We start from the raw sequence: 25,631 nt of genomic DNA on the forward strand, positions 1-25,631 counted from the left end.
GGCGTGTTTAACGTTAGCAAGACAGCTATTATATTGGGTAGTGGAGCTAACATTTGACTTGCCACGAAACACCTGCATAATGTGTACTACTGCAACACATACAACACATTTGTCCCGCACTTACACTTTGTTGAATTAATTCAATATCATAGTCGCCACTGAAGTCCACTCGAGCCTTGTTTACCATCAATGGATCGGTCACTCATCAAACAGTCCGCCAGAATCCGAGTAGGAAATGGCTGCAACAGCTTCCGGGGGAATCGCTGAGCGTAGCTGTCAGTCAAACACAAGTTAGCCAATGGGAATGCATTCCTGGACAGCCCGCCCACACGTGAAGTTTGCGCCAAAACTGCAAGCAAAAAGTCAGGGAGCGCAAACGAGAAAGCTGGAATCGCAACCAAAATAAATTACGTCAAACAAAACTGAGAAAGACGCGGAACAAAAATAAAAGGTTTCTGAAGAGTAATAGACTGATATTTTGCACGATTACGCGAATAATTTGTTTGCCAGTCTAAAAAAAAATGACCTTTTTTAATTTTTTTTTTGAATTATCATTTTTGTCTGATATTTCAAAAGTATTATATGAACATTTTGGCACAAAATTGATTCCATAAAAAATATTGGGGAAATAATTAAAAAGGTTTAAACACACGCACACGCACCAGCTGCAGTCTTGGCTCTGCCTGTACGAGGCGCTAAATGGTTCTGTTCCCCTCTCACTGTTTCCTGTTACGTCATGGTGTGTTGCTAAAGGACAAGCATCGACAACACGTTTGCTGTACAAACTGCGAGTGTCTAATCAGCTTTTAAAACGCTTCTTGGAAAAGGTATAAATTATTCTGATTTTCTACATTCTGCAACGTCAGGTTTTTATGTGTCCTTTTAAAGGTTGTTCAAACTAAGCCAGACCTGGACGGCACACTAGCACAGCTGCTAACTGCGCACTTAATAACCCAGTGGCTTCGAGCAAACCTGGATTAGCAGTTTAACATTCTCTGGAACAAAACTTAGGGACTAATGTTGCGATGAGTTACCTACATAGCAGCTAGGGAAGGGTATTTTCCCCTAAACATTGCTTTTGATGCGTTCAGCTGAAATGAAAGCAACTTTATGGAGGTTTCTAACTCGACATGTGCAAGGGGTTAAAATAATTTAGGGTATGATAATATACAATACGATACAATTCAATATTCATGTTCGTCAATGAATTTCTTAGAACCTCACATTTACTTTAGCCTTTGAAACTGTAAAGATTCTTGTAAAGTTAGATACAACCTCCCCAGTGGCGGATCCTGAATTTTTTTTCAGGGGGGGCAATTTCCCCCCGTTATGTCTACAGCAGGGCTGGGCAATTATTTTTTCCATGGGGCCACATGAGAAACAGAAAATTTTGTGGAGGGCCGGACCAAAAGGCTGAACTAAATTCTGCATAATATTAATTGTATTTCTTTATATAAAGCAGTAAATAACATTGTTTTTACAAGCTGCTAAGACTGGTAAGAGTCTGGAAAAAACGAGGTTGCCTTACAAAAAATGTCATTTATTCAATCAAATTTCCCAAAACAATGCTTAACAAAATGTGAACGTTTGTACCATTTTTTTTTCCAGTCACATTCACCCCGAAACACAATAAAGACATCACAATATTGTCTTTCTACTCCAAACATCAAGCAAGATACATCAGATTATAATAATGATGCCCACATTTGTAGTCTAATCACCTCTTTTGGTGTTTTTTATTTGTTCAGTGAGAGAACTCTAGTCTCTGTTGGTCTTTAACGAGTGCATCAGAGTCAGGTTGAATGTCTGAGGTGGAGATGCGAAGCACAGCTGACAGATGATCATCAGTCGATTCGGTGTAGGAATCAGATCTACAGATCGGCTCGGGCTCCGGCGCCTGCTGGTGACGTCACACTATGTGATTGGCTGGACCGTTTGAAGGATGACGTACAAGTTTGTGGTTGGTCTGGACAAATTACGGAAGTAGTTATCGCGGGATTAGGTTTCGTGGGATTTCATGTCATGTTCATGTCGCGCGCATTACGTTTTTGTTGAACACAACTTCAAAATAAAAGCACTGCACATTCAGTCCATGCATGAGGTAAAATTAGAAAATACGTTTATTTTTTAATTTCTAATTAACCTTATGCGGGCCGGTCAGAATGAACCAAAGGGCCAGATGCAGCCCGCGGGCCGTAAAATGCCCAGGTCTGGTCTACACGGACCATAAATGTCCACTGGACTGAAGTAAATTGACCTAGGTTAGGTAGCAAGTCAACTGTTCTACAGAATGTTCTGTAAATAGATTTTGTACTTCAAACTCCATGACCAGCAAGAATTTTACAGACTGTGCAACTTAAGGACAAACAGGAAAGTGCACTTACTGTAACAAAACATTGTAAATAGTTGGCCAACATAACAATAGCAGTTGAATAAATAGATGAGTGGATCTTTAGATCTTGCAATTACTGGTATTTACCAAGGATATTACAAAGTGCTAACTCCCAGAGCAGAGTGTGGCAAAAATAAAAATGCACATTGAAAACATCAAAAGTGAATGGATACTAATGCCGCTTTTCCACTACAAACGCGGCTGAGTCGGGCTGAGCCGTGCCGTGCTGAGTCGAGCTGAGCGGGGCTGTTGGAGTTGCATTTCGACTACAACCGCGCTGAACCGTGCTGGCTGGAAGTGGGTGGACACATTGGGTGGAGTTAGCGAAAGTGGGTGGACGTCAGGTGATGTCGTTAAGCAGCGCAAACAGTGACATCAGTGAGCTTTTAAGCGGTAGTCTCACGACCCGAATAGTAAACAATAAACATGGAGGACATGGAGTCGTTAGTGTTGCTGGTCTTGGTGCTGTGGCTTGTTGTCACCGACAACGCGGACAGATACTGGCAAGAGCGTATAGATATAGGCGCATAAGGCTTCAGAAATTCTCGCAATTCTTCTCCTTCCGGGTTTGCGGTGTTTACAGATCCCAGCGCGCTCGCGGGGCGTGTGTGGGCATGTGAGGACACTCCTCCTCACCAATCAGTGCACAGGGGAGTGTCTGCTCACGCCCCCAGCCTCACTCGGCTCGCTTCAGCCCCACTCCAAAACCGTGCGAGTTTTAGGGGCTAAGCAGGGCTGAAACGAGCTGAGTCGTGCTGGGTTTTGGTAGTCAAAACGCGAGCCGTGTCGGGCTGAAGTGCACTGAAGTGAGCTGAAAAGGGGTAGTGGAAAAGGGCCATATATGTGTGTGTGTGTGTGTCTGTGTGTGAGAGAGAGTCACGAAGTCAACCAAACCCAGAAAAATACCACGGTGACTGGAGCCCTCAGTTTCGTCTTTGCCTCGTAGAGCTAACTTGAACACTTCACAAAATTTCACGCATTGGGTGAGCCGGTTTAATATGTGCCTGTTCTTGCTCACCTCATCGTTGTGGCGGTGAACTGCTAGCCTGTAGCCCTCATCCAGTTGTGTAGCGATGTTCACTCTCCCAAAAGCCGAAAATTTCAGGCAGCTGCCCATGTGAATCTTTGATGACTCGTTTTTTTATTTTCTCCGACAAATGATGCATGTCCGAAACTCCAGTGACCGTCCAAGCAGTGTTGTCCGTGGAGCCACCTCCAGGGTGGAAAAGTAAGCAAGGGGAGCAGAAAACCGCTGAGGCGTCCTCGCAGCCAGCTCGCCAGGATTTGCGCTGGGACCATGTTGAAGTAAAACCTCGAGTATATGATTTCCCCCCCTTGTCGAAATTTGTTTTATGTTTAGATTTGGTTGAGGGGGTCCAGCTTGTTTTGTTGCCAATTTAGCTCGATTTGATCGCTGACTAAATGGAACTTCTTTTAAGGACCACACTGAATTGCTTTCCGCATCCATCTCCCCTCAGAAGCTGAGCGGATCGAACGCAACTTTGCCGCACTTCGCAGTGACGTAAGCACGTTAGGGCAAGCCCCCCCCCGGAACCCATAGAGATTGCATTGAAGTGTCAGTCAGGAGAAAAAAAAATATTAACATGGGACTCTATCATACCCCTTTTCCACCAAATCAGTTCCAGGGCTGGTTCGGAGCCAGTGCTGGTGCTAGTTCACAACTCGTTCAACTTGCGAGCCAGCTGAGAACCAGTTTGCTTTTCCATCGCTCGCGGTGCCACCAGCGCTCGAAACTAACGGTGTCCCGATGTCCCGGGGACCATAAAAAATGTCATCGGGACACAAAATTATCATGTCTGGGACAATCCCGGGACAATGGAAAAAAATAGATCTAGAAAAAAAGTTCTACATTAATATTATTTACAAAGCCGTAACACATGCGTAGACATTCACCTAATTTGTCAATTTTAATTTTAAAACGTTAACAGCGAAAAATACATAGTAGCTACACTTTCGATGCACCTGCATCCGTAGGCTACAGAGCAGCGCATTCTGTTCTAGAATCTTCGGCCGGAGTCCGCGTTATATGGACTTTGAATGGAATTGCTACCGCACACGCTGCGCCGACTCTTGCCAGAACAAAAATGCTGAAGTGGTTGAAGCGGACCGACCGCGGGGAAGAAACTGAAAGCCCAGACATAACGTCTCCGGGACCTTCAGGATCCAAAGTGCCATCGCCTGGTCTGCAGGCAACGCTAGCAACTGAATGAACTTAATGAACACTGTTAGACACGTTATAAAATACAACAGGAATGATGTGGATGATATTGACGGAAGATACCGTTCAACAGAATAAGTGAGTTTTCTTGGTGTCTTTCTAGTTCAGAAAGTTTAGTCAGTCAGCAGCACAACTAGGCTCGGACCTGCTGGCACTATGCTGATGTTGCTAACATTCGCACCCGGCAGCGAAAGTTCATAAAATGGATAACGGAAATGGATAACGGAAAGTTCATAAAAATGGATAACGGAAAGTTCATAAAAATGGATAACGGTAATGGATAACGGAAAGTTCATAAAAATGGATAACGGTAATGGTGAAAATTATAAGTTGGCCTTATAAGTGCCAACAGATATTCAAGGTATAAGTAGATGAAATGAACATAAAAGGGGTCTTATTTTCAACTAAAGTGTACTGCAGATGTAGGGAGTTGAAACATTTTCTGAATGAGCTAGTTGGCCCCTTTAAATAAACGGGTATCTATTCATACAGTGAGATCGCCAAAGTTTAATAAACTGAAAATGCAATAACTGTAATTTTGAAGTAGATGATGTATAGGACATGTGTCGCTTGTGTCTTGTGACTTATTGTAAAAATGATATAAAGGGTTCAAAATCACATAGTTACAAATATAATAGTAACTTCATATGATGGGCGGCACGGTGGTGTAGTGGTTAGCACTGTCGCCTCACAGCAAGAAGGTCCGGGTTCGAGCCCTGGGGCCGGCGAGGGCCTTTCTGTGTGGAGTTTGCATGTTCTCCCCGTATCTGCGTGGGTTTCCTCCCGGTGCTCCGGTTTCCCCCACAATCCAAAGACATGCAGGTTAGGTTAACTGGTGACTCTAAATTGACCGTAGGTGTGAGTGTGAATGGTTGTCTGTGTCTATGTGTCAGCCCTGTGATGACCTGGCGACTTGTCCAGGGTGTACCCCGCCTTTCGCCCGTGGTCAGCTGGGATGGGCTCCGGCTTGCCTGCGACCCTGTAGGGCAGGATAAAGCGGCTAGAGATAATGAGATGAGATGAGACTTCATATGATAATATTAACCACTGGTTATTTCAGAGAGGAAAAAAATGGGGACACTATTGCTTCCATTCGGGACAATACAACACAGAATTCGGGACCACTGGGGGACACAAAGAAAAAAAGTTAATTTCGAGCCCTGGGTGCCACGTCATTGTCAGTTACGTCGCTACATTTGCTTAAACCTTGGCGCGAATATCGAAGCAAAAACAAGAGGGAAGAAGCAGGAGCAACAACAATAATAATAATGGATGACTTCGCGTTTGTACAGCTGCGGCTTCTCGCCGCTTAAAAATGGCGATCTTTCGCGGTCTTATTGTTGTTGGTCTTAACAACTCCGCCCCCCCGCTGACGTAAGTGGTTCTTTCCTCTGGCCCAGCAAAGAGTTGGTGCTAGCCTGGAACTGGTTTTTCTGGCCCCAGAGCCAGTTCTTTGTCAGTGGAAACAGAAAACCTGGTTCCAAACTAAGCACTGGCCCCGAACCAGCCCTGGAACTGCTTTGGTGAAAAAGGGGCATCAGTGAACTCTTGGGCGATTTTCAGCGTGACTGAAATCGCCCCAAAAGGGGTGGTACTCTAGAAGCAAGACCACCCTGATTGGACAATGATACCCAGAGACATTAAAACGGCCTCGAGCAGCGCTGGTGAAAGTTTGTTTTAAAAAAAGAAGAAAAACTTTTTTTTTTTCGTTTTGGCAGTGCGTCGCCCAATCGCCCTTATGCACTAGCCGCCCTTGAACCTCCCCAATCTATCTATGCCAATCTCCCTTAAAAAATACAAGCCCCAGGAAAACTTGACTTATCCCCCTGGTCTTTTCAATAGCTAGAATAGAAGATTTTTGAGTTTATGTGATAACTAAGATTTTTAAGTTTTGAAGAAAGTTGTGCCAACTTATACTTTTGGTCTTCATATTCACACAAACTTATTTTTTTCAGTTTTACATGATAAGAATTCAACTTTAAGGCCACTAATCTTTCATCCAAGTAAAAACTAATTTGACAAACAAAATGTGCAAACAATTCAGTACAGGTAGTCGTCGACTTACGACCGATCGACTTTACAACCGTCTGGTTACGACTGGCGAGTGTTTCCCAGTGTGAGCAGTATCCCGGTGTCACGGTCTGAATTTACCACCAGTCTGAATTTACCAGGCCATCCTTTAAAAAAAATCCGTTTCCTGTCCACCGGGTGAGCAAAAAAATTTTCAGTAGGGAGGGAGGGATTTTTATAGATGGATGGATAAGAAATTGCAATGCTGTGTTTGCTTTTTCTTTCAGTACTTTTTTTTATTACAAAAGCAGACATATTTAATAAAATGACATTTTAATCAACGGAAACTTGTACAAAAACGGTCCTCGGCATTTCACTGCCTCTTTGATCATGTCCTGGCGGCCGTCTAAATACCACAAGCAGTTTATAATGTTCATTACTACATTGTTCCTTCAGTTTGGCCAGTATGTCTAGATAGACAAGGTCCTTCTCTCTGGATGTCTTTTTTTAATTTCGTTGTGTAATTCGTTCTTTTTATTTGCTACAGACAGTTTTTAATTCTGTCCAGCCAACCTTCATTAGTTCCGTAAACGCATTTTTTTTTTTTTGTTGTTCAGTTCCATTCTCATTTTGAATAGATACATTAGGTTCTCCTACAGATCTGTCAGGGTCATTAACAAAGTAGGTAATGAATTTCGCATAACAAAACTCAAAAGCTGTTTGTAATGTCTCGGATGGCTCAAGATCAAACGAATTTTCCAGTAACGGTTTGTGATGGTCCGACACACGGACTTCTTGTAGTTCTAAATCGAGCGTTAGGCCTAGTTCGGATGAAATTACACTATTAAAATGATCACTGAATGATTTGTTTTTCTGAATCTTTGCTATTTTGTTGTTCGCTAGAATACCATTTTGCGATTTCACACTTAAGCAAATGTTTGAAAACTCCGGATCTCCTTCCTTCATGGTGGCTGCCATTTTTTTTGTGCCACACGGCGCATGCGCAGAGCTGATTCGATTCTATGTTCTGCACAGAATGCGTAAATGTCAAGTTCGATTTTAGATTTACGAACCCGAAAAAAATGTCGAAAAACTGGCGTTTAAAAAAAAATTTCAACCGCACAAACGGCACTCACCCGGCCAGTGGACCGGTGTTCTGATAAACTGTCCTACACGTCAATGCATCCTACAAAGCCCCACTGCGCATGTGCAAAGCACAAAACGTCATTTCTTGGCATTTGAACAGATTTTTGTCCTACATCAGCTATGCTATAAACGGTGCAGATTAACGGTGTGCATTCAATCTTTACTACTTAATCTAACATGATGCTGATTTCTAACCATTGCGTGAGTCTTGCAATACATCTGAAATATCTCATTTATTCATTTATTAATGTAGAAGCATATTCTGATGGGGTCATATGAGTTGTGAGAACGTCCTGCGGCGTCATTTGAATTGTAATAACATCCTACACTCATTTTAATAGAGCAAATGGTACTTGTGAATAGTGACAAACTATTAATTCTACATATTCTGACAGGGTCAATTGAAGAGTCAGAGCGTCCTAGATTCATATGAATGTACAACCCCTGGCAAAAAGTATGGAATCACCAGTCTTGGATGAGCACTCATTCAGACGTTTTATTCTGTAGAACAAACTGAGATCACAAACATGATACAATAATAGTCATTCCAAAGTGCAACTTCTTGGCCTTCAGAAACACTAAAATAAACAAGGAAAATACATTGTGATAGTCAGCAAATGTTACTTTTATAGACCAAGCACAGGGAAAAAAATATGGAATCACTCAATTCTGAGGAAAAAAATATGGAATCACTCAATTTTCAGGTAGAAAATAAGGACTCACCCAGTCAATTTCCTTTCCCTAAATTGACACCTGCCTCAGATTAGATCTGCTCATTAGTCTGCAGTTAGAAACAGTGCAGTTATCACACCTTGGAGGGCTGCTGGACCAAGTGGATTGGCAAGAATCATGGCTCCAACAAGAGAGATGTCTCTTGAAACAAAAGAGGGGCTTGTCAAACTTCTTAAAGAAGGTAACTCTTCACGCATGGTTGCCAAAGATGTGGGCTGTTCACAGTCAGCTGTATCTAAGATATGGACCAAGTACAAACAGCATGGGAAGGTTTTTAAAGCCAAGCGTACTGGTAGACCAAGGAAGACATCAAAGCGTCAAGACAAAAAAACTTAAGGCCATATGTCTTGAAAACCGAAAAAGTACAACAAAACAAATGAAGCATAAATGGGAGGAAGCTGGAGTCAATGTACAAGTATGTGACTGAACCGTGAGAAATCGCCTTAAGGAAATGGGATTTTCATATAGGAAAGCTAAAAGAAAACCATCGTTGACACCTAAACAGAAAAGAACAAGACTACAATGGGCTAAGGAGAAGCAATCATGGACTGTGGATGACTGGATGAAAGTTATCTTCAGTGATGAATCACGAATCTGCATTGGACAAGGTGATGATGCTGGAACTTTTGTTTGGTGCCGTTCCAGTGAGATTTATGAAGAGGACTGCCTGAAGAAAACGTCCAAATTTCCACAACCCTTGATGATATGGGGCTGCATGTCAGGCAAAGGCACTGGGGAGATGGCTGTGGTTACTTCAATAAATGCACAGGTTTACATAGACATTTTGGACAGTTTTCTTATCCCTTCAATTGAAAAGATGTTTGGGGATGATGAAATAATTTTCCAAGATGACAATGCATCGTGCCATAGAGCAAAAACTGTGAAAGCATTCCTTGGTGAAAGACACATCCAGTCAATGTCATGGCCTGCAAATAGTCCAGATCTCAACCCAATAGAAAACTTGTGGTGGAAATTGAAAAAAATGGTCCATGACAAGGCTCCGGCCTGCAAAGCTGATCTGGCAACTGCAATCAAAGAGAGTTGGCACCAGATTGATGAAGAATACTGTTTGTCACTCATCAAGTCCATGCCTAGGAGACTGCAAGCCGTTATAAAAGCCAGAGGTGGTGCAACTAAGTACTAGTGATGTTTTGAATGTTCTTTTGTTTGTCTGTTTTTCATGATTCCATATTTTTTTCCTCAGAATTGAGTGATTCCATATTTTTTTTCCCTGTGCTTGGTCTATAAAAGTAACATTTACTGACCTCCACAATGCTTTTTCTTCATTTCTTTTAGTGTTTCTGAAGGCCAAGAAGGTGCACTTTGGAATGACTTTATTATTGTATCATGTTTGTGATCTGAGTTTGTTCTACAGAATAAAACGTGTGAATGAGTGCTCATTCAAGACTGGTGATTCCATACTTTTTGCCAGGGGTTGTAAAAGCATATTCTGACGGAGTCGTTTGAATTGTCAGGACGTCCTACATTCATATGAATTCTGACAGGGCTGGTGGACGTTGTATCAGTGTAGAAGCATGTTCTTTGCAGAGGGAAAAACCGCGAGCTATGACTAAAAGTTAAAGTTGAATCACACTGTAGGATTTCCTGCAATGTAGGACTGCTCGACAGACATGTCTGACATCCCCTCCTACCGTAGGACGCTTCGCGGATGTAGGACCGTTTATCAGAACACTGGAAACAGGACATTTTTTAATAATGGCCCCAGGTAAATTTATACTGTAGCAGCCACCGTCTGAATTTACCACAGTATAAATTTACCAACTTGGTATAATTGGGCCTAGTCTGAATTTACCAGCCTAATATGAGATTTATGTTCATGTTCATACTTGAATTATTTACACTTTATCTTGATGAATATTGATTTGTTTAAGTAAGACTCCTCATGATTATAATAATTTAGTTATTCTCTCAAATTTACCAACTTGGTATAATTAGACTGCTGTCATTGGGCCTAGTCAGAACTTACCAGCCCAATATGATAGATTTATGATCATACTTGATCCACAAATAGATTATTTTCACTTTATCTTGATAAATATTGATTTGTTTGAGTGAGACTCATCATGATTATAATATAGTTATTCTGTCAAATTTACCAACCTGGTATAATTATGCCGCTTTTCCACTACAAACGCGGCTGAGTTGGGCTGAGCGGGGCTGTTGGAGTTGCATTTCGACTACAACCGCGCTGAACCATGCTGGCTGGAAGTGGGTGGACACATTGGGTGGACGTCACGTGATGTCGTTAAGCAGCGCAAACAGTGACATCAGTGAGCTTTTAAGCGGTAGTCTCACGACCCGAATAGTAAACAATAAACATGGAGGACATGGAGTCGTTAGTGTTGCTGGTCTTGGTGCTGTGGCTTGTTGTCACCGACAACGCGGACAGATACTGGCAAGAGCGTATAGATGAGGCGAGGCGCATAAGGCTTCAGAAATTCTCGTAATTCGTAATTCTTCTCCTTCCGGGTTTACGGTGTTTACAGATCCCAGCGTGCTCGCGGGGCGTGTGTGGGCATGTGAGGACACTCCTCCTCACCAATCAGTGCACAGGGGAGTGTCTGCTCACGCCCCCAGCCTCACTCGGCTCGCTTCAGCCCCACTCCAAAACGGTGCAAGTTTTAGGGGCTAAGCAGGGCTGAAACAAGCTGAGTCGTGCTGGTTTTTGGTAGTCGAAACGCGAGCCGTGTCGGGCTGAAGTGAGCTGAAAAAGGGTAGTGGAAAAGGGCCATTAGACTCCTGTCATTGGACCTAGTCAGAATTTACCAGCCCAATATGATATGGGATTTACGTTCATACTTGATCCACAAATAAATTATTTTCACTTTATCTTGATGAATGAATGAATGACCCGTGTTTTAGTTCCAGTTTATGCATTAAGTAGGCTGATCAGGACCAGCCAGGAATGATGAACTTTATCTTCATGAATATTGATTTAAGTATATATGAAAGAACGAAGTCAGAATGTAAAGTGTTTTGAACAACTTTATTAACTTCATTTACACATGTACAGTGGTGCTTGAAAGTTTGTGAACCCTTTAGAATTTTCTATATTTCTGCATAAATATAATCTAAAACATCATCAGTTTTTCACACAAGTCCTAAAAGTAGATAAAGAGAACCCAGTTAAACAAATGAGACAAAAATATTATACTTGGTCATTTATTTATTGAGGAAAATTATCCAATATTACATATCTGAGAGTGGCAAAAGTATGTGAACCTCTAGGATTAGCAGTTAATTTGAAGGTGAAATTAGAGTCAGATGTTTTCAATCAATGGGATGACAATCAGGTATGAGTGGGCACCCTGTTTTATTTAAAGAACAGGGATCTATCAAAGTCTGATCTTCACAACACATGTTTGTGGAAGTGTATCATGGCACGAACAAAGGAGATTTCTGAGGACCTCAGAAAAAGCGTTGTTGATGCTAATCAGGCTGGAAAAGGTCACAAATGGCCCTTTTCCACTACCCTTTTTCAGCTCGCTTCAGCTCACTTCAGCCCGACACGGCTCGCGTTTCGACTACCAAAGAACAGCACAACTCAGCTCGCTTCAGCCCTGCTTAGCCCCTAAAACTCGCACGGTTTTGGAGTAGGGCTGAAGCGAGCCAAAGCGAGCTGAGTGAGGCTGGGGGGCGTGAGCAGACACTCCCCTGTGCACTGATTAGTGAGGGGGAGTGTCCTCACATGCCCACACACGCCCCGCGAGCACGCTGGGATCTGTAAACACCGTAAACCCGGAAGAAGAATAATTACGAATTACGAGAATTTCTGAAGCCTTATGCGCCTCGCCTCATCTATACGCTCTTGCCAGTATCTGTTGGCGTTGTCGGTGACAACAAGCCACAGAATCAAGACCAGCAACACTAACGACTCCATGTCCTCCATGTTTATTGTTTACTATCCGGGTCGTGAGACTACCGCTTAAAAGCTCACTGATGTCACTGTTTGCGCTGCTTAACGACATCACGTGACGTCCACCCACTTTCGCTAACTCCACCCAATGTGTCCACCCACTTCCAGCCAGCACGGTTCAGCGCGGTTGTAGTCGAAATGCAACTCCAACAGCCCCGCTCAGCCCAACTCAGCACGGCACGGCTCAGCCCGACTCAGCCGCGTTTGTAGTGGAAAAGCGGCAAAAGCCATCTCTAAAGAGTTTGGACTCCACCAATCCACAGTCAGACAGATTGTGTACAAATGGAGGAAATTCAAGACCATTGTTACCCTCCCCGGGAGTGGTCGACCAACAAAGATCACTCCAAGAGCTAGGCATGTAATAGTCGGTGAGGTCACAAAGGACCCAAGGGTAACTTCCAAGCAACTGAAAGCCTCTCTCACATTGGCTAATGTTAATATTCATGAGGCCACCATCAGGAGAACACTGAACAACAATGATGTGCATGGCAGGGTTGCAAGGAGAAAGCCACTGCTCTCCAAAAAGAACATTGCTGCTCATCTGCAGTTTGCTAAAGATCACATGGACAAGCCAGAAAGCTACTGGAAAAATGTTTTGTGGATAGATGAGACCAAAATAGAACTTTTTGGTTTAAATGAGAAGCGTTATGTTTGGAGAAAGAAAAACACTGCATTCCATCATAAGAACCTTATCCCATCTGTGAAACATGGTGGTGGTAGTATCATGGTTTGGGCCTGTTTTGCTGCATCTGGGCCAGGACGGCTTGTCCTCATTGATGGAACAATGAATTCTGAATTATACCAGCGGATTCTGAAGGAAAATGTCAGGACATCTGTCCATGAACTGAACCTCAAGAGAAGGTGGGTCATGCAGCAAGACAACGACCCTAAGCACACAAGTCGTTCTACCAAAGAATGGTTAAAGAAGAATAAAGTTAATGTTTTGTAATGGCCAAGTCAAAGTCCTGACCTTAATCCAATGGAAATGTTGTGGAAGGACCTGAAGCGTAAGGAAACCCACCAACATCCCAGAGTTGAAGCTGTTCTGTACGGAGGAATAGGCTAAAATTCCTCCAAGCCGGTGTGCAGGACTGATCAACAGTTACCGGAAACATTTAGTTGCAGTTATTGCTGCACAAGGGGGTCATACAAGATACTGAAAACAAAGGTTCACATACTTTTACCACTCACAGATGTGTAATATTGGATCATTTTCCTCAATAAATAAATGACCAAATATAATATTTTTTGTCTCATTTGTTTAACTGGGTTCTCTTTATCTACTTTTAGGACTTGTGTGAAAATATGGTGTTTTAGGTCATATTTATGCAGAAATATAGAAAATTCTAAAGGGTTCACAAACTTTCAAGCACCACTGTACTAATAAAATTCAATCCAAACCATTCTTGTCTACTGCAGAGACTCAGATTTTTTGCAGGTCAAGGGGCCCACAGGGCCTCTCCTGGGGAAAAAACAGGGGCCCATTTCTACAATGGGGGGCCCAGTGATTATCCTTCAGTTGAAGCGAACCTAGTGAGCGAAGCGAGCCCAATGAACAGCTGGGGCAGCCCAGGGGCTGTTTTTTTTTTCTTCTCAATTCTGTTTTTTTTTTGTATTAGAAGCCATATGAAGCAATGTAGATGACAAAAATCAATGCTTCAACCAAATATACTGAGATATTGTTTAATCAGTGGCAATATTTTGGAATTCAACCACAGGCCACTATATATCACATCTATATTAAGCCTAGGTCACAACCGGACGTACGATTTTTTTGGCCGTGCGATTTTTGGCGTTTCCCAAATCGCTGCGCTTTTTTGTTCGTGGAGAAAGATGCACGTTGGCCGTAAGTTTGTCTTGCAACCTGAAAAAAACGTAAGCACCCGTAGAGTTTGTTTGACATGACAAAGAACCTCTGCGGCCAGTCTACAGCTCAAAAATCAGCACGTCACACGCGCGCCCTCCGTGCGTTTTTTGCACGTAGACCGGCCGTAGGAGCACGTACGGCCAGTTGTGACCGAGGCTTTATCTCCTCCTTGTAAATTATAATTTATTTTATTAACTTGTTTTCAGTTTGGTGTAGGTCTATAGTAGTAGTAGTAGTAGTAGTAGCTGTTGTAGTAGTTGATGTTGCAGTAGTTGTTGTAACTCTAGTATGACTAATTACCTTGGGTATCAGTTTTTTTTCAGGTGAATGTACTCGCTTTCTGCCAAAGAATGACAAAATAGATGTATTTTTCTTTTTTTTTCTTATCCATGTTTTTTGTCTCTTTTTCGAATATTTGTACATAGACCATAAGACGCCACCTAGCAAAAGACTTGGATCAGGTTTTACTCGCTTGGGACGCTACAAACGGGGCGGCGTATATTCAATATGGCGGCGGTCAAAACAAATTCATCCGATGCTGAATCACAATATACACATCACAATATACTTACGTTCATTTAATGTAGGCCGACTTGCGACCAGATCGGTTTACGACCGGTCAGTCGTAACCAAATGCAGTCGTAAGTCGATGACTACCTGTACACTGAATTGTTTGCACATTTCGTTTGTCAAATTAGCTTTAGGCTTAAAATAAGTGAATGTGTGACTTAACAAAAAAAAAGCACTGCCACTACAGTTTTATAGCAGTCTTGCTACCATCATGTTAAAATAAACATGCTATTTGAACTGGATTGTTATTTGTTTTATTGTGGGATAAAAAGAAAATTGAACTCAAATTTTGAAGTTTTTACTTGGATGAAAGATTAGTGGCCTTAAAGTTGAATTCTTATCATGTAAAACTGAAAAAAATTAAGTTTGTGTGCAATATGAAGACCAAAAGTATAAGTTGGCACAACTTTCTTCAAAACTTAATCTTAGTTATCACATAAACTCAAAAATCCTGTGCAGTAAGTTGTCTTGAATTTTTAAGTTGGCGTAACTTTTTATAGTGTGGGCTAACTAACGTATGATGAAAACCACGGTGTCATTCTGTGTTCGGTTCGGAAATCCACAGGAAATTCAGATTCCTTCACTGTTGAATGAAAGTAACTTTATGGAGGTTTCTAACTCGAGATGTGCAAGGGGTTAAAATAATTTGGGGTATGATAATATGCAATGTGATACAATTCAATATCCATGTTCGTCAATGAATTTCTTACAACCTTGCATTTACTTTTTTTGTGAACAACAGCAAAACAATACATGTGCATCAATGAGAATGGGGATGAGAGTGTAGTGAAGCTGCAAGGAGTAGACAAAGTTGGTGAATTCAAGTACCTGGGGTCAACTGTGCAGGAAAATGAAGGCTGTGATAGTGAGGTGAGAGAGAGTATGCAGGCAGGGTGGAGCAGTTGGAGAAGGATTTCGGGAGTCATTTGTGATCGGAAAGTCCCAGCAAAAGTGAAAGGCAAGATGTATAAGACAGTAGTGAGACCAGCTGTGATGTATGGATTGGAGACCGTACCCTTAACGAAGAGACAGGAGGCAAAGTTGGAGGTGGTGGAGTTGAGGATGTTAAGGTTTGTGATGGGAACTTGGACAGGATAAGGAACCAGCACGTCAGCGGGACAGCACATGTGAAGAGCTTAGGAATTAAGCTAAGAGAGATGAGACTAAGATGGTATGGGCAGAGCATGTTGGAAGGAGAATGTTGAGGATGGAGCTGCCAGGCAAATGAAAATGAGGAAGGCCAAAGAGGAGATACGTGGATGTGGTGAGAGAGGACATGACCGTGGCAGGTGTGGTAGAGAAGGATGCGGAAGACGGAGCAATGGAGACGAAAGATCCACTGTGGCGACCCCTAATCGGGAGCAGCCAAAAGATGATGATTGTGAACAATAGCAAGATAGAATACAGTTCCACTTGGCCAATCATCTGGTTCACTGTAGCTCATCTGGTAGTGGGAGGAGTGGTCAGAAGATGCCTGTGGACCCTGCATTTAAAGGCCTGGGGGCCAGTGTCTACGGGTCCAATTGCATGTTCTGGAAGGCTATTTCATACCCGGACAGCAGTGTGGAGGAAGGTTCTATCCAGGGTGCGAGTATTAGAGGCTGGGAGGTCCAGGGCATGATCTGGCATAGCTGTGCATAGGCGGATGGTTCGCGGTCTAGGGTATGGCGGAGGGAGCATATCCTGGAGATCCGTAGGGCAGTGGTGGGTGTGCATTTTGAACAGGACTGTAGCAGCAGCACCCTGTCTTCTGTGGCCAAGGCTGGGGATGGAGAGTTTTGTGCTAGCAGTGTCCTGGTCCACTCCTATAATCTTTAGGGCCTTCTTCTGGATGTTGTCGAGTAGGCCAAGATGTGTTGGTGAGGCACTCATCCAGTTGAGTGAGGCGTATTCCATGACGCTGCGTACCTGTAGCTTGTAGATAGTTGCTCGGCTCTCCATGGTGAGTTTACTGGCCACTCTCCTCAGTGCTGCCAGTTTCTGACCTGCCCGTATGGAGATTTTGGTCAGATGTTTCGACCAGGACAGCTTCTTGTCTGTTGTGACCCCCAGGCTTTGAAACTGCTAGCATGTTTGTACTTTTTAAAATGGGCCACAGTTCTTATAAATATCAGAAATTTAGACTGCTCTGAGAAAAATATCCCTATACTAACATAATATTAAAGGAAGAATCTTTTTTTTTTTTTTTTAACCTGGGCCTGAAGCTGAAATAAGTGTGTCTTGTATCTTGTAAAGTTAGATACAACCTCCCCAATCTATCTTTGCCAATCTTGCTTAAAAAAAATACAAGCCCCAGGAAAACTCGAGTTTTCCCCTGGTCTTTTCGATTGTTGGGACGTTACATCTGTCTAATTAGTTATTCAAAACTTTAGCTGGTGGACTGCCAAAGCTCTGCTGACAAAGCGTTTGCGCTGAGAAGGTGCATTGCTCGCATGAAAAATGCCTTACGCTTGTGTTGTTTTAGGTTGTTCGAATCGATCAAACCGTGAAACTGCTAAGTTTCTTCAGGGTTCCCAGTGAACTAATAAAAATAAAAACTGAACGAACACAGGATTTCACAAAAAGATGTTAAGAAAAATGGCTTTTGAACCTCTGACTGAAATCAAAGGGAGCCGAGTCGAAGCATGCTCAAGTTTGCAGTGATTACTTGGTGAAAGGTTTGTATTTCCCTCTCAGCTATGGCCTTAGTGTTTTCCAAGTACTTTTCTTGCCACGTGTCGTTATTTTACGGTACTTTTTTGTTTTTAGCAGCTATTTCTTTGTTTACTTCTCACTCCTCACAAAGTCCATATGCATGAAGGTCGTGACAAAACTCTTACCCAGCCATACAGTTATAATGCGCCATGATCACTTCTCCGTCTTGTTTAACTAAGATCCAGGTCTTTAAAGGGGTTTCTGATGATTTTTGCGAATGATTTACCTGAGAGATAAGCGCCAACACAAGTGAGAATCAAGCCAACTGTTTGTTTACACTTCAACTTGCAGCGCTTGGTTGTAAAGATGTGAACGAAGAGCTTAAAAAAAATACACGTTACACAGGCAAAAACAATACAGGATTCATTCAGCAGCGACTTGATACTGAGGTCCTTTACCCAGCCACGTACAAAAAAGTCGTAAGCCTCCATACTCTTCCACGCTTTCATCTGTTTTGCGGTGTAGAAGGACGTCTGCAACACCAGATAGTTTGAAATGTCGGGGAACTCGACTGAAGGGTAGTTTTCGAGATCGTATGACACATCCTTCTTTCCCAGACTGTAGGGGTCGATTCCACTGCACATAGCGATCTTCTGAATATATCTAAAGCGAGCAGTGGCTTCTAGATTACGACCATACGCCGATGAGTTATCGCTAGTTGTGTGCACTACGGCAGCCATTTAGACCACCAGCTATTTCACTTTCGGTAAAACTGCTAAGTCACGTGACTGAAACCCAGCAATAGCTACAACAGAAACGGCACTGGGCTAACTAACGTATGATGAAAACCGCAGTGTCATTCTGTGTTCGGTTTGTAAATCAATGGGAAATTCAGATTTCTTCACTGTTGGTTGTTCCAAGACTCTTCTCGACTCTGTTCAGTTGTAAATCAAGTTGTGTTGAAGTAAAAGGTAAATGGAGTCCTAATACCTCTTTTGAATAATTCTATGTTAAAATGACCTTAAGTAAACTCAAACTAAAGAAGTTTATTTTAGCTTGATGGTGGACAGGGTGCTCAAAATCAAGTCTTTCTTATTAGAGGCTGGAGTGGAGCCCAAATTTTATATATAGTGAAGAGGCCGAGCTGTATCTGTATAAATATGGGTTGTTTTACAATCAGGGTACGCAAGCTAAAAATCACATTGAACACTTATCTTCAATATCAAAAGGCTTGACTAAATAAACTTGGTTGTTTATTGTAGCCCTGTGATAGCTCTATTTACCATGCAAAAAAAAAATTGGTGATAACGTTATTTTTGGTGAATGTATGGCAATATGTGTCATATTTAGCAAAATTACTCGTGTCATTTAGAAAAAGTGCTTTTTTGACCACAGGTAGCTCCAAAAGGGATGCACTTAAATCATTCTTCATACCATAAAACACATATTTGGTTCCATGTCATTGGAAACATAGTTAAGTTTTAATGTTGAATGCCAGTAAGTTTTCAGACTATTTTGATCAAATTCATATGTAATTGTGTCAAAAAAATGTCCTCTCCGAGACAGCTAATTTTTCAATATAAAATAACATATCTAAAATGATTATTTTCATCCTAAAATGTGGTCAAGATATTGGGACATAAATATTAGAGACAATGAACACAAAGCTTAGAGCCTTATATTTAAAAGCACTATGGAAGTAGTGGATTCTGAATTGTCAAAAAAAATGTCCTTTCCGAGAATCACTTCATTAGTTTCTCCCAGCCCTGCTTAAAGCTACACTTAATCTTCTTTATCTTATAGCAGATTACACAAAACTACTATACACACGTCAAAAAATTACCTGAAATCTGTTCTTTAACCTGTCCTTCACTTAAAAACTGGTACAAGAACCAGTTTGAATCAATTTGAATTTTGGACCCCGGTGACACAAACTTTGTACCCTGATTGTAAAACAACCCATATTTGAATTGTGCCAGTTTGGTTGGTATAAACCTGTATTAAGTCCACTTTGATAAATTAGTAACTAAGAAAAAATGCAGACTAAGTGAAGAATATTTCTTTGACTTGATTTTTCAAGGAAGAAAGTGGAGAATATTTTTCAGAACCCGGGGGAACCCTGTAGTTACTGTAGTCCCCCCCCCCAAAAAAAAAATTTGGACTGATTTTTTTTATTTTTAACCAAACTCTTCACTGAATCTTCCAAGTAAACTGTCCTTGTCATTTAAGTTTAGACAAACATTTCTTCTGGGGTAAATGGAGCTGAGCGTTTGGATGCAATTACTCGTTCGTCCATTTTATTTACTTTGGAAAAAAGTCTTAATTTATCCAGAATTCATTGTACCATAGTCCTGCTTAAGACAGTCAATTGCAAAACTACTTTGTGCGACGGACAAATTTAGACGTCTGTCTTTATGGTTCACTTTGATGTGGATAACTGTCCTGTAGAATGACACATAGCTGTTTTGTGGTTGTAGCATTCAAACTCAACACTTGACCAATTTCAATAGGGTTTTTTTTTTTTTTTGGTCCCTAGTAAATATTTGGACCTGGAGGGGGGAAATAGGGCCAGGATTAAAAAAACCCAGACTTTTCCTGTAAACGTACAGCTATCTCTATCCTGAAACATACCATTTTCCTGGAATACCATCCCAGCTCCTAGTCCAAGTTTATCATGAAGATAAACAATGTAATACGCTAGCCAAATCAATAGGTAAAATAAACCTTTTTGGTCACAAACAAACAGCATGAGTTGATGGCGAAACGCATGTGTGTTCTTATTCAGATCTGTCCAGAGTAGAAAAATGCCTGTAGCTGTAGGACCATATGGACAGGCACAGCCAAGCTGTTTCGACAGAGTCAAGATGGGCTTCATGATGGGCTTTGCAGTTGGAATGGGTGCCGGTGCCATGTTTGGAACGTTCTCCTGCCTACGGTGAGACCTCCACTTTGCTGAAGAATTTAGAGAGTGGTTCTCAACATCCCAAGGATAGAACAACATGGTCTGTCGAGTACAGGGGTGTAACACTCATTTTAAGCAACATGCCTTACGTGCTCATACCCTTGAATTTTCTATTGTTACAAATACAATACACAGCTTTTTATTTAGAATGTATTTAGAGATGTATTTTTCTCTCTCTCTCTTCTATTAATCACACTGACACTAGGCAATCATGGGAGTGTGTGAGCTCACGCATACGAATTGGGAGTACAGTGCTTTCCCGAGTGTGTGTCACACTAACCATCCGGATGCAGTCGGCTGGCTGTACGTGTCTTGGGGGAGGCAGAAGCATGTGATGGCTTTTGCCCTCCAAATTCATGTCCTTAAAATAGATACACAGAACCTTTTATTTTTAAATAAATTTCTGAGTGGATAGTAATCTCCATCCTTGACTCTTGTATGCTGCATAAATGGGAATTAAAAAAAAACCCCACATTTTTGAGAGTTAAAATCGACCGCAAAGTTGGCATGCGAGCTGCCCCGCTGAGCCAGCCAGCCGAGTGCGTGACGTCACAGCGGTAACCGGTTTTAAGGCCGAGGCCTTTGATAGCTATAGACCAAAGTCATATAAATAAAAAAATTTATGGTGAAAGTAAGAAATGGTGTTGCCGACTTGCTCAACTAAGACTGATTTGACTTCATTGTGGGTTGACTCTCATTGAAACAGGATAGGTGCTATAACTTGTGCAGCATACATGTGCATGCATGCATTTTCACTGATAAAATGTAAAAGGCTCATTAAATAATCAGATGAACTGAGACAATCACATTCTGAAGCAAATTAAATAATCTTATACCGCTAACTTAAACACACAAGTTACATGTATTAATCTAAATGCAGGTAAACAATCACTACGTTTACATGCACATGGAGAGAATCGAATTTCTGCCGTTGCTCGACTGAAATCGAAGTTCAAAATGCCATGTTCAAAATGCCACCTTAATTCGGCTGAAATTGAACCGAACTTGATTTCTCGGAATCGAGCTACACGACCTAGTTTATGCGATTTCTGCCGAGCTACTTTGTGCATGTATACCCTATCGAGCTAGTTGTCGAGCTACTTCCGGAAGTGACGAGACCACAAGCGGGAAACACAACAGCCTCGGTCGGCATGACAACAGTAGTAGCGAGCAGCAGAAGAGGTCAGGAGGAACAAACGAAGAAGAGAAAATGGCGATGTAGAGCTCTCTGAAGTGTGGGTGGAGCACAGAGGACGGCAGGACAAAGCTTCTGGTACTAATAGGCTTTTTATTGTCAGACTTTTCAGTTTAACAGCCTACTTTTATTCTTGAGAGAAAAACACACGCGCGCGTGCTGTGCTCTAGTCCCAGGATGAGCTCTCCCTCTGCCTCCTTAAATAGGGCGCGGTTACTGGGAAAAGACACAAACACAGGTTAATTACCGTCAGGTGAAGTGATTCTGCCACTCACCTTCCCTGGCTCCGCCCTCCTGTCACAGACCGGCGCTTGACCACGCCCCCACTGCTACAGGCAAGCAGAAACGTGCACTTCTGGAGCAATGAGGAGACAGAGTTCATGCTCATTCAGCTTAAGGAGTTGAATATATTAAAATTCATGGACGGGAGAAAAACGCGCAATGGAGAACACGGAACTGATAACTTTGTTTACACTCTTGAATAGCTCTTCTTCATGACGACAACCGGAAGTGTACCAACACGATGGGGCGTGTTGCGCCACCTGTGGCTCGGGTGCACAATGCACCTCACACAATAGCCCGATTTCAGTTGTATGCATGTAGGATTGGATTTCTCTGGCACCCTGCTGGGACCTTCAGCTCGATTACCGACAGCAGCTCGATTTGGATGTGCATGTAAACATAGTCAATGTGTTTTGATTTTTGCTGTTTTGTATCTAAATGAGAGTCGACGCTTACCCGTCTGTGTTCTCGCTTCTTGAAGGCCGACCTTGTGGCCGATTGTTTTGAAACAATCTGACTTTCAGTTCTCCGTTCATTCGCTGCTTCCACGTAAGGGCGAGATGGCAGCGATATCCAGTGGAGAAATCAGATGGCTGGTCCACTCATTCTCCATTTTCTCCATGAGTACTCTGCCATTACTGCTCGGCTCAGGCAATTACTAAAACCGGGACAGGATGTAACCGGTTTTAGCAACAACTGCAGGGAGGTCACTGCCCGAGTGATATGTCACGTCTCGTTGCGTCCCAGGTACAAGACCGCTCAGTAAAATATGCAGAGGAGAGCCGACTTCATAGCCGCCCAGTGTGCCCATGAACAACTCGCAAAACGTGTCCAAATCTTTGCAGTTTGAACATTCTTGGGCCATGAATGCAACATAAATCCACCTTCTGTCGTGTTGCTGCACCCACCAGCAACACATCTACATGGCATGGCGATAAATTGGCTCAAAATGGAGGCTTGGAGTTGCAGTTAGCTGTGTGTTTTAGCATAACGGAAATGGCGATGAGACCAATAGACTTCCTGCTGTGATGTTGCGGATGTCAAGGTCATTCACTCAGACCGCGACCTATATGAATCTCTTTAATCGTAAAAATTACATTATTGTTAACGCTTAAAACTATTCCTGTGCCATTCTTGAGGTCTCAAGGCATTTATAAACGAAAGTGAGGCAATGGTTCTGCGTATCTGCTTTAACTTGCTGCTACTAGACAGATAATAATGTCGCCCTTTGGTTCAATATGATGCACACAGGATATAGATGCCTTTTCTGTACTGTACTAATTTAATATACTTCTGTTTCTTTACAGAATTGGGATGAGAGGTCGAGAGCTGATGAGTGGTGTGGGAAAGACCATGATGCAAAGCGGGGGTACATTTGGGACCTTTATGGCCATTGGCATGGGCATTCGCTGCTGACTCGGCTGTTCATTTTAATTGACTATATTTCATATATTCACAATGCCACAAAACTGAGTGTGTTAATAAAATTGTAATTTAAAAAAGCTGTAAGACATACAGATGCTGCAGAAGTCTGTTGTGTTTTAGAGAGATTGTAGGATAAGTCACTATCACTTTGTAGATGCTGATATGCGGCTTTTGGAGAGAAGAGGGTTGAGGTAACAAAGGAGAGGAGCCAGCTTCAGTTTCTTCTACAAGCACCAATATATCATTTGTCCTACAAGTTAGGATGAAAATGGTCCTTTTCACAAATGGTGGAATGTGATAGCGTTGTATTAATTTAAAATACAACTTAATACAGCTTAAAACATTTCAGGGTTGACAGACAGTCGTTAGGTTGGTTATAAAGTCAACTGATTCTGAAGATCATTTTCTTGCTCACCTCTGTTCACCTGGATTGCCAATCAAGATTGTCCATTTCCATTGAAAAATGAACCTCCTATTTGTTGCTGCCTATGTTTTATCTCTATTCTTCCTCTACACACCTCTGTAGGTGTTTGTATTAAAACAAAAGCAAAACAACATTCTAGTTTTTTTTTTTCTCCGTACACTAGCCAAGTCCAAATTCTCAGATGATGCTTAAAAATAAAAAGAAACCTTTATTTGTCACATGCATACTCAAGCACAGTGAAATTCATCCTCTGCATTTAACCCATCTGAAGCAGTGAACACGAATGCGTGCATACACTCTCTCTCACTACCCAGAGCAGTGGGCAGCTATGCTACAGCATCCAGGGAGCAGTTGGGGGTTAGGTGTCTTGCTCAAGGGCACTTCAGCCCTGGGCTGCCCCATATTAACCTAACCACATGTCTTTGAACTGTGGGGGGAAACTGGAGGAAACCCACGCAGACATGGGGAAAACATGCAAACTCCACACAGAAAGGCCCCCATCGACTGCTGGGCTCGAACCCAGAACCTTCTTGTGAGGCCACAGTGCTAACCACTACACCACACTTCTTCTTTTAGACAACTTCTTGCATAGTGATTTGGCCATTTCAGTAAACGTTGGCTATGGAGTTACAATTGTATCCATTACAAATTTGAATTTAAGTGCAGGAATCTTAATGTGAATGCACTTATTTTAAATGTGCATCAGACCATCTGAAATTCTACGTAAGGGTGTGCAGCTGAACCTTTGAAATTTGTGAAGTATATGCACAATCAATATCTAAAAAGATTTCAATCGCCTTCAATGTGTTTTTTTTTTTTTTTTAGATTCACTTTAAAAATATTCAAGAACTTGTTCTGAATTGTATATTGTGTATATGTGTATATATATGATATATAAAATTTTGCATGAAATTCAGATTTTAGATTGCATTTTGACAAGCCATGAAATTTATATTAAGTCAAATAATTTCCAAATTGCATGGTACAAAATCAAAATATTCCAATTGAGATTTTTGCATTTAAATTCAAATTTCTAATTGCATGATTTGAACTTGAGACTTGGCAGTTTGTGTTACCCACGTTCATGTAGTTGTATTGATAAACATATGAAGGGCAAAAACCTTGATCGGAAATTCGATATTGTAAACTTAACGAATGCAACCTACCTTGAGTTGCCGCAACATTGGTTCCATCTAGTGGGTTGACAATTCCAGGATAATCTCTTCCAAATGAGAGATGTTTAATATAATGGGTCATGTTGACCTATGGATATTTAAGAAAGTAAATTCACTTATACCAATGGCAAGAAAATTGATAATATATTGTATCTGACTTTGCAGAATAAATGGAAACAAAGAAGCAAGCAAGGCTTACGTTATCCAGTCCATAACTCTGCAAATCATGAACTGAGGAGCAAAAAAAAAGTTTTGGCAAATATAAGTTGTTTCCTTGAACAAGGTAATTCCTCGATTCTGATTAGTCAACAAAGTCACAATTCTGGAATGGAAGCAAAGCAAAATAAAACAGTGAGAAATCAAAGGCTTTCAGGTACAAAAGATGAATGTATTTAGAGGACTATAATTCTATGTAAGTAAAAGATTGACTTGCTTTCCACAGCATGAACTGCAGAAAAAGAAAAAGGAGTCACGGTAATGTCGTCTCCCCCCCTTGGGAAACAAGTGTCCAAGAGGACATACTTAGTCTTATATAAAACTTAACATTTGTTTTACCCTTTCTTTTTAATGGGGAGCATCTCTTTTTTTTTTTATAGCAATGAATAGCAATTGATAAGATAACTAAACTACACCGAGTGTGT

The 25,631-nt window shown here is 41.8% G+C and overlaps 1 protein-coding gene across 1 annotated transcript; it reads left to right on the forward strand.

The window, feature by feature from the left end:
- The first annotated feature begins 711 nt into the window (after positions 1-711).
- Positions 712-23,946, forward strand: romo1 (reactive oxygen species modulator 1). Its single transcript, XM_060919208.1, has 3 exons — positions 712-827; positions 20,313-20,462; positions 23,274-23,946. The coding sequence occupies exons 2-3, from the start codon at positions 20,332-20,334 to the stop codon at positions 23,380-23,382; spliced, it is 240 nt and encodes a 79-aa protein (XP_060775191.1). The 5' UTR covers positions 712-827; positions 20,313-20,331; the 3' UTR covers positions 23,383-23,946.
- The last annotated feature ends 1,685 nt before the right edge of the window (positions 23,947-25,631 follow it).

This window comes from Neoarius graeffei, chromosome 4 (genome assembly GCF_027579695.1).
Source record: "Neoarius graeffei isolate fNeoGra1 chromosome 4, fNeoGra1.pri, whole genome shotgun sequence".
Classification (NCBI taxonomy): domain Eukaryota; kingdom Metazoa; phylum Chordata; class Actinopteri; order Siluriformes; family Ariidae; genus Neoarius; species Neoarius graeffei.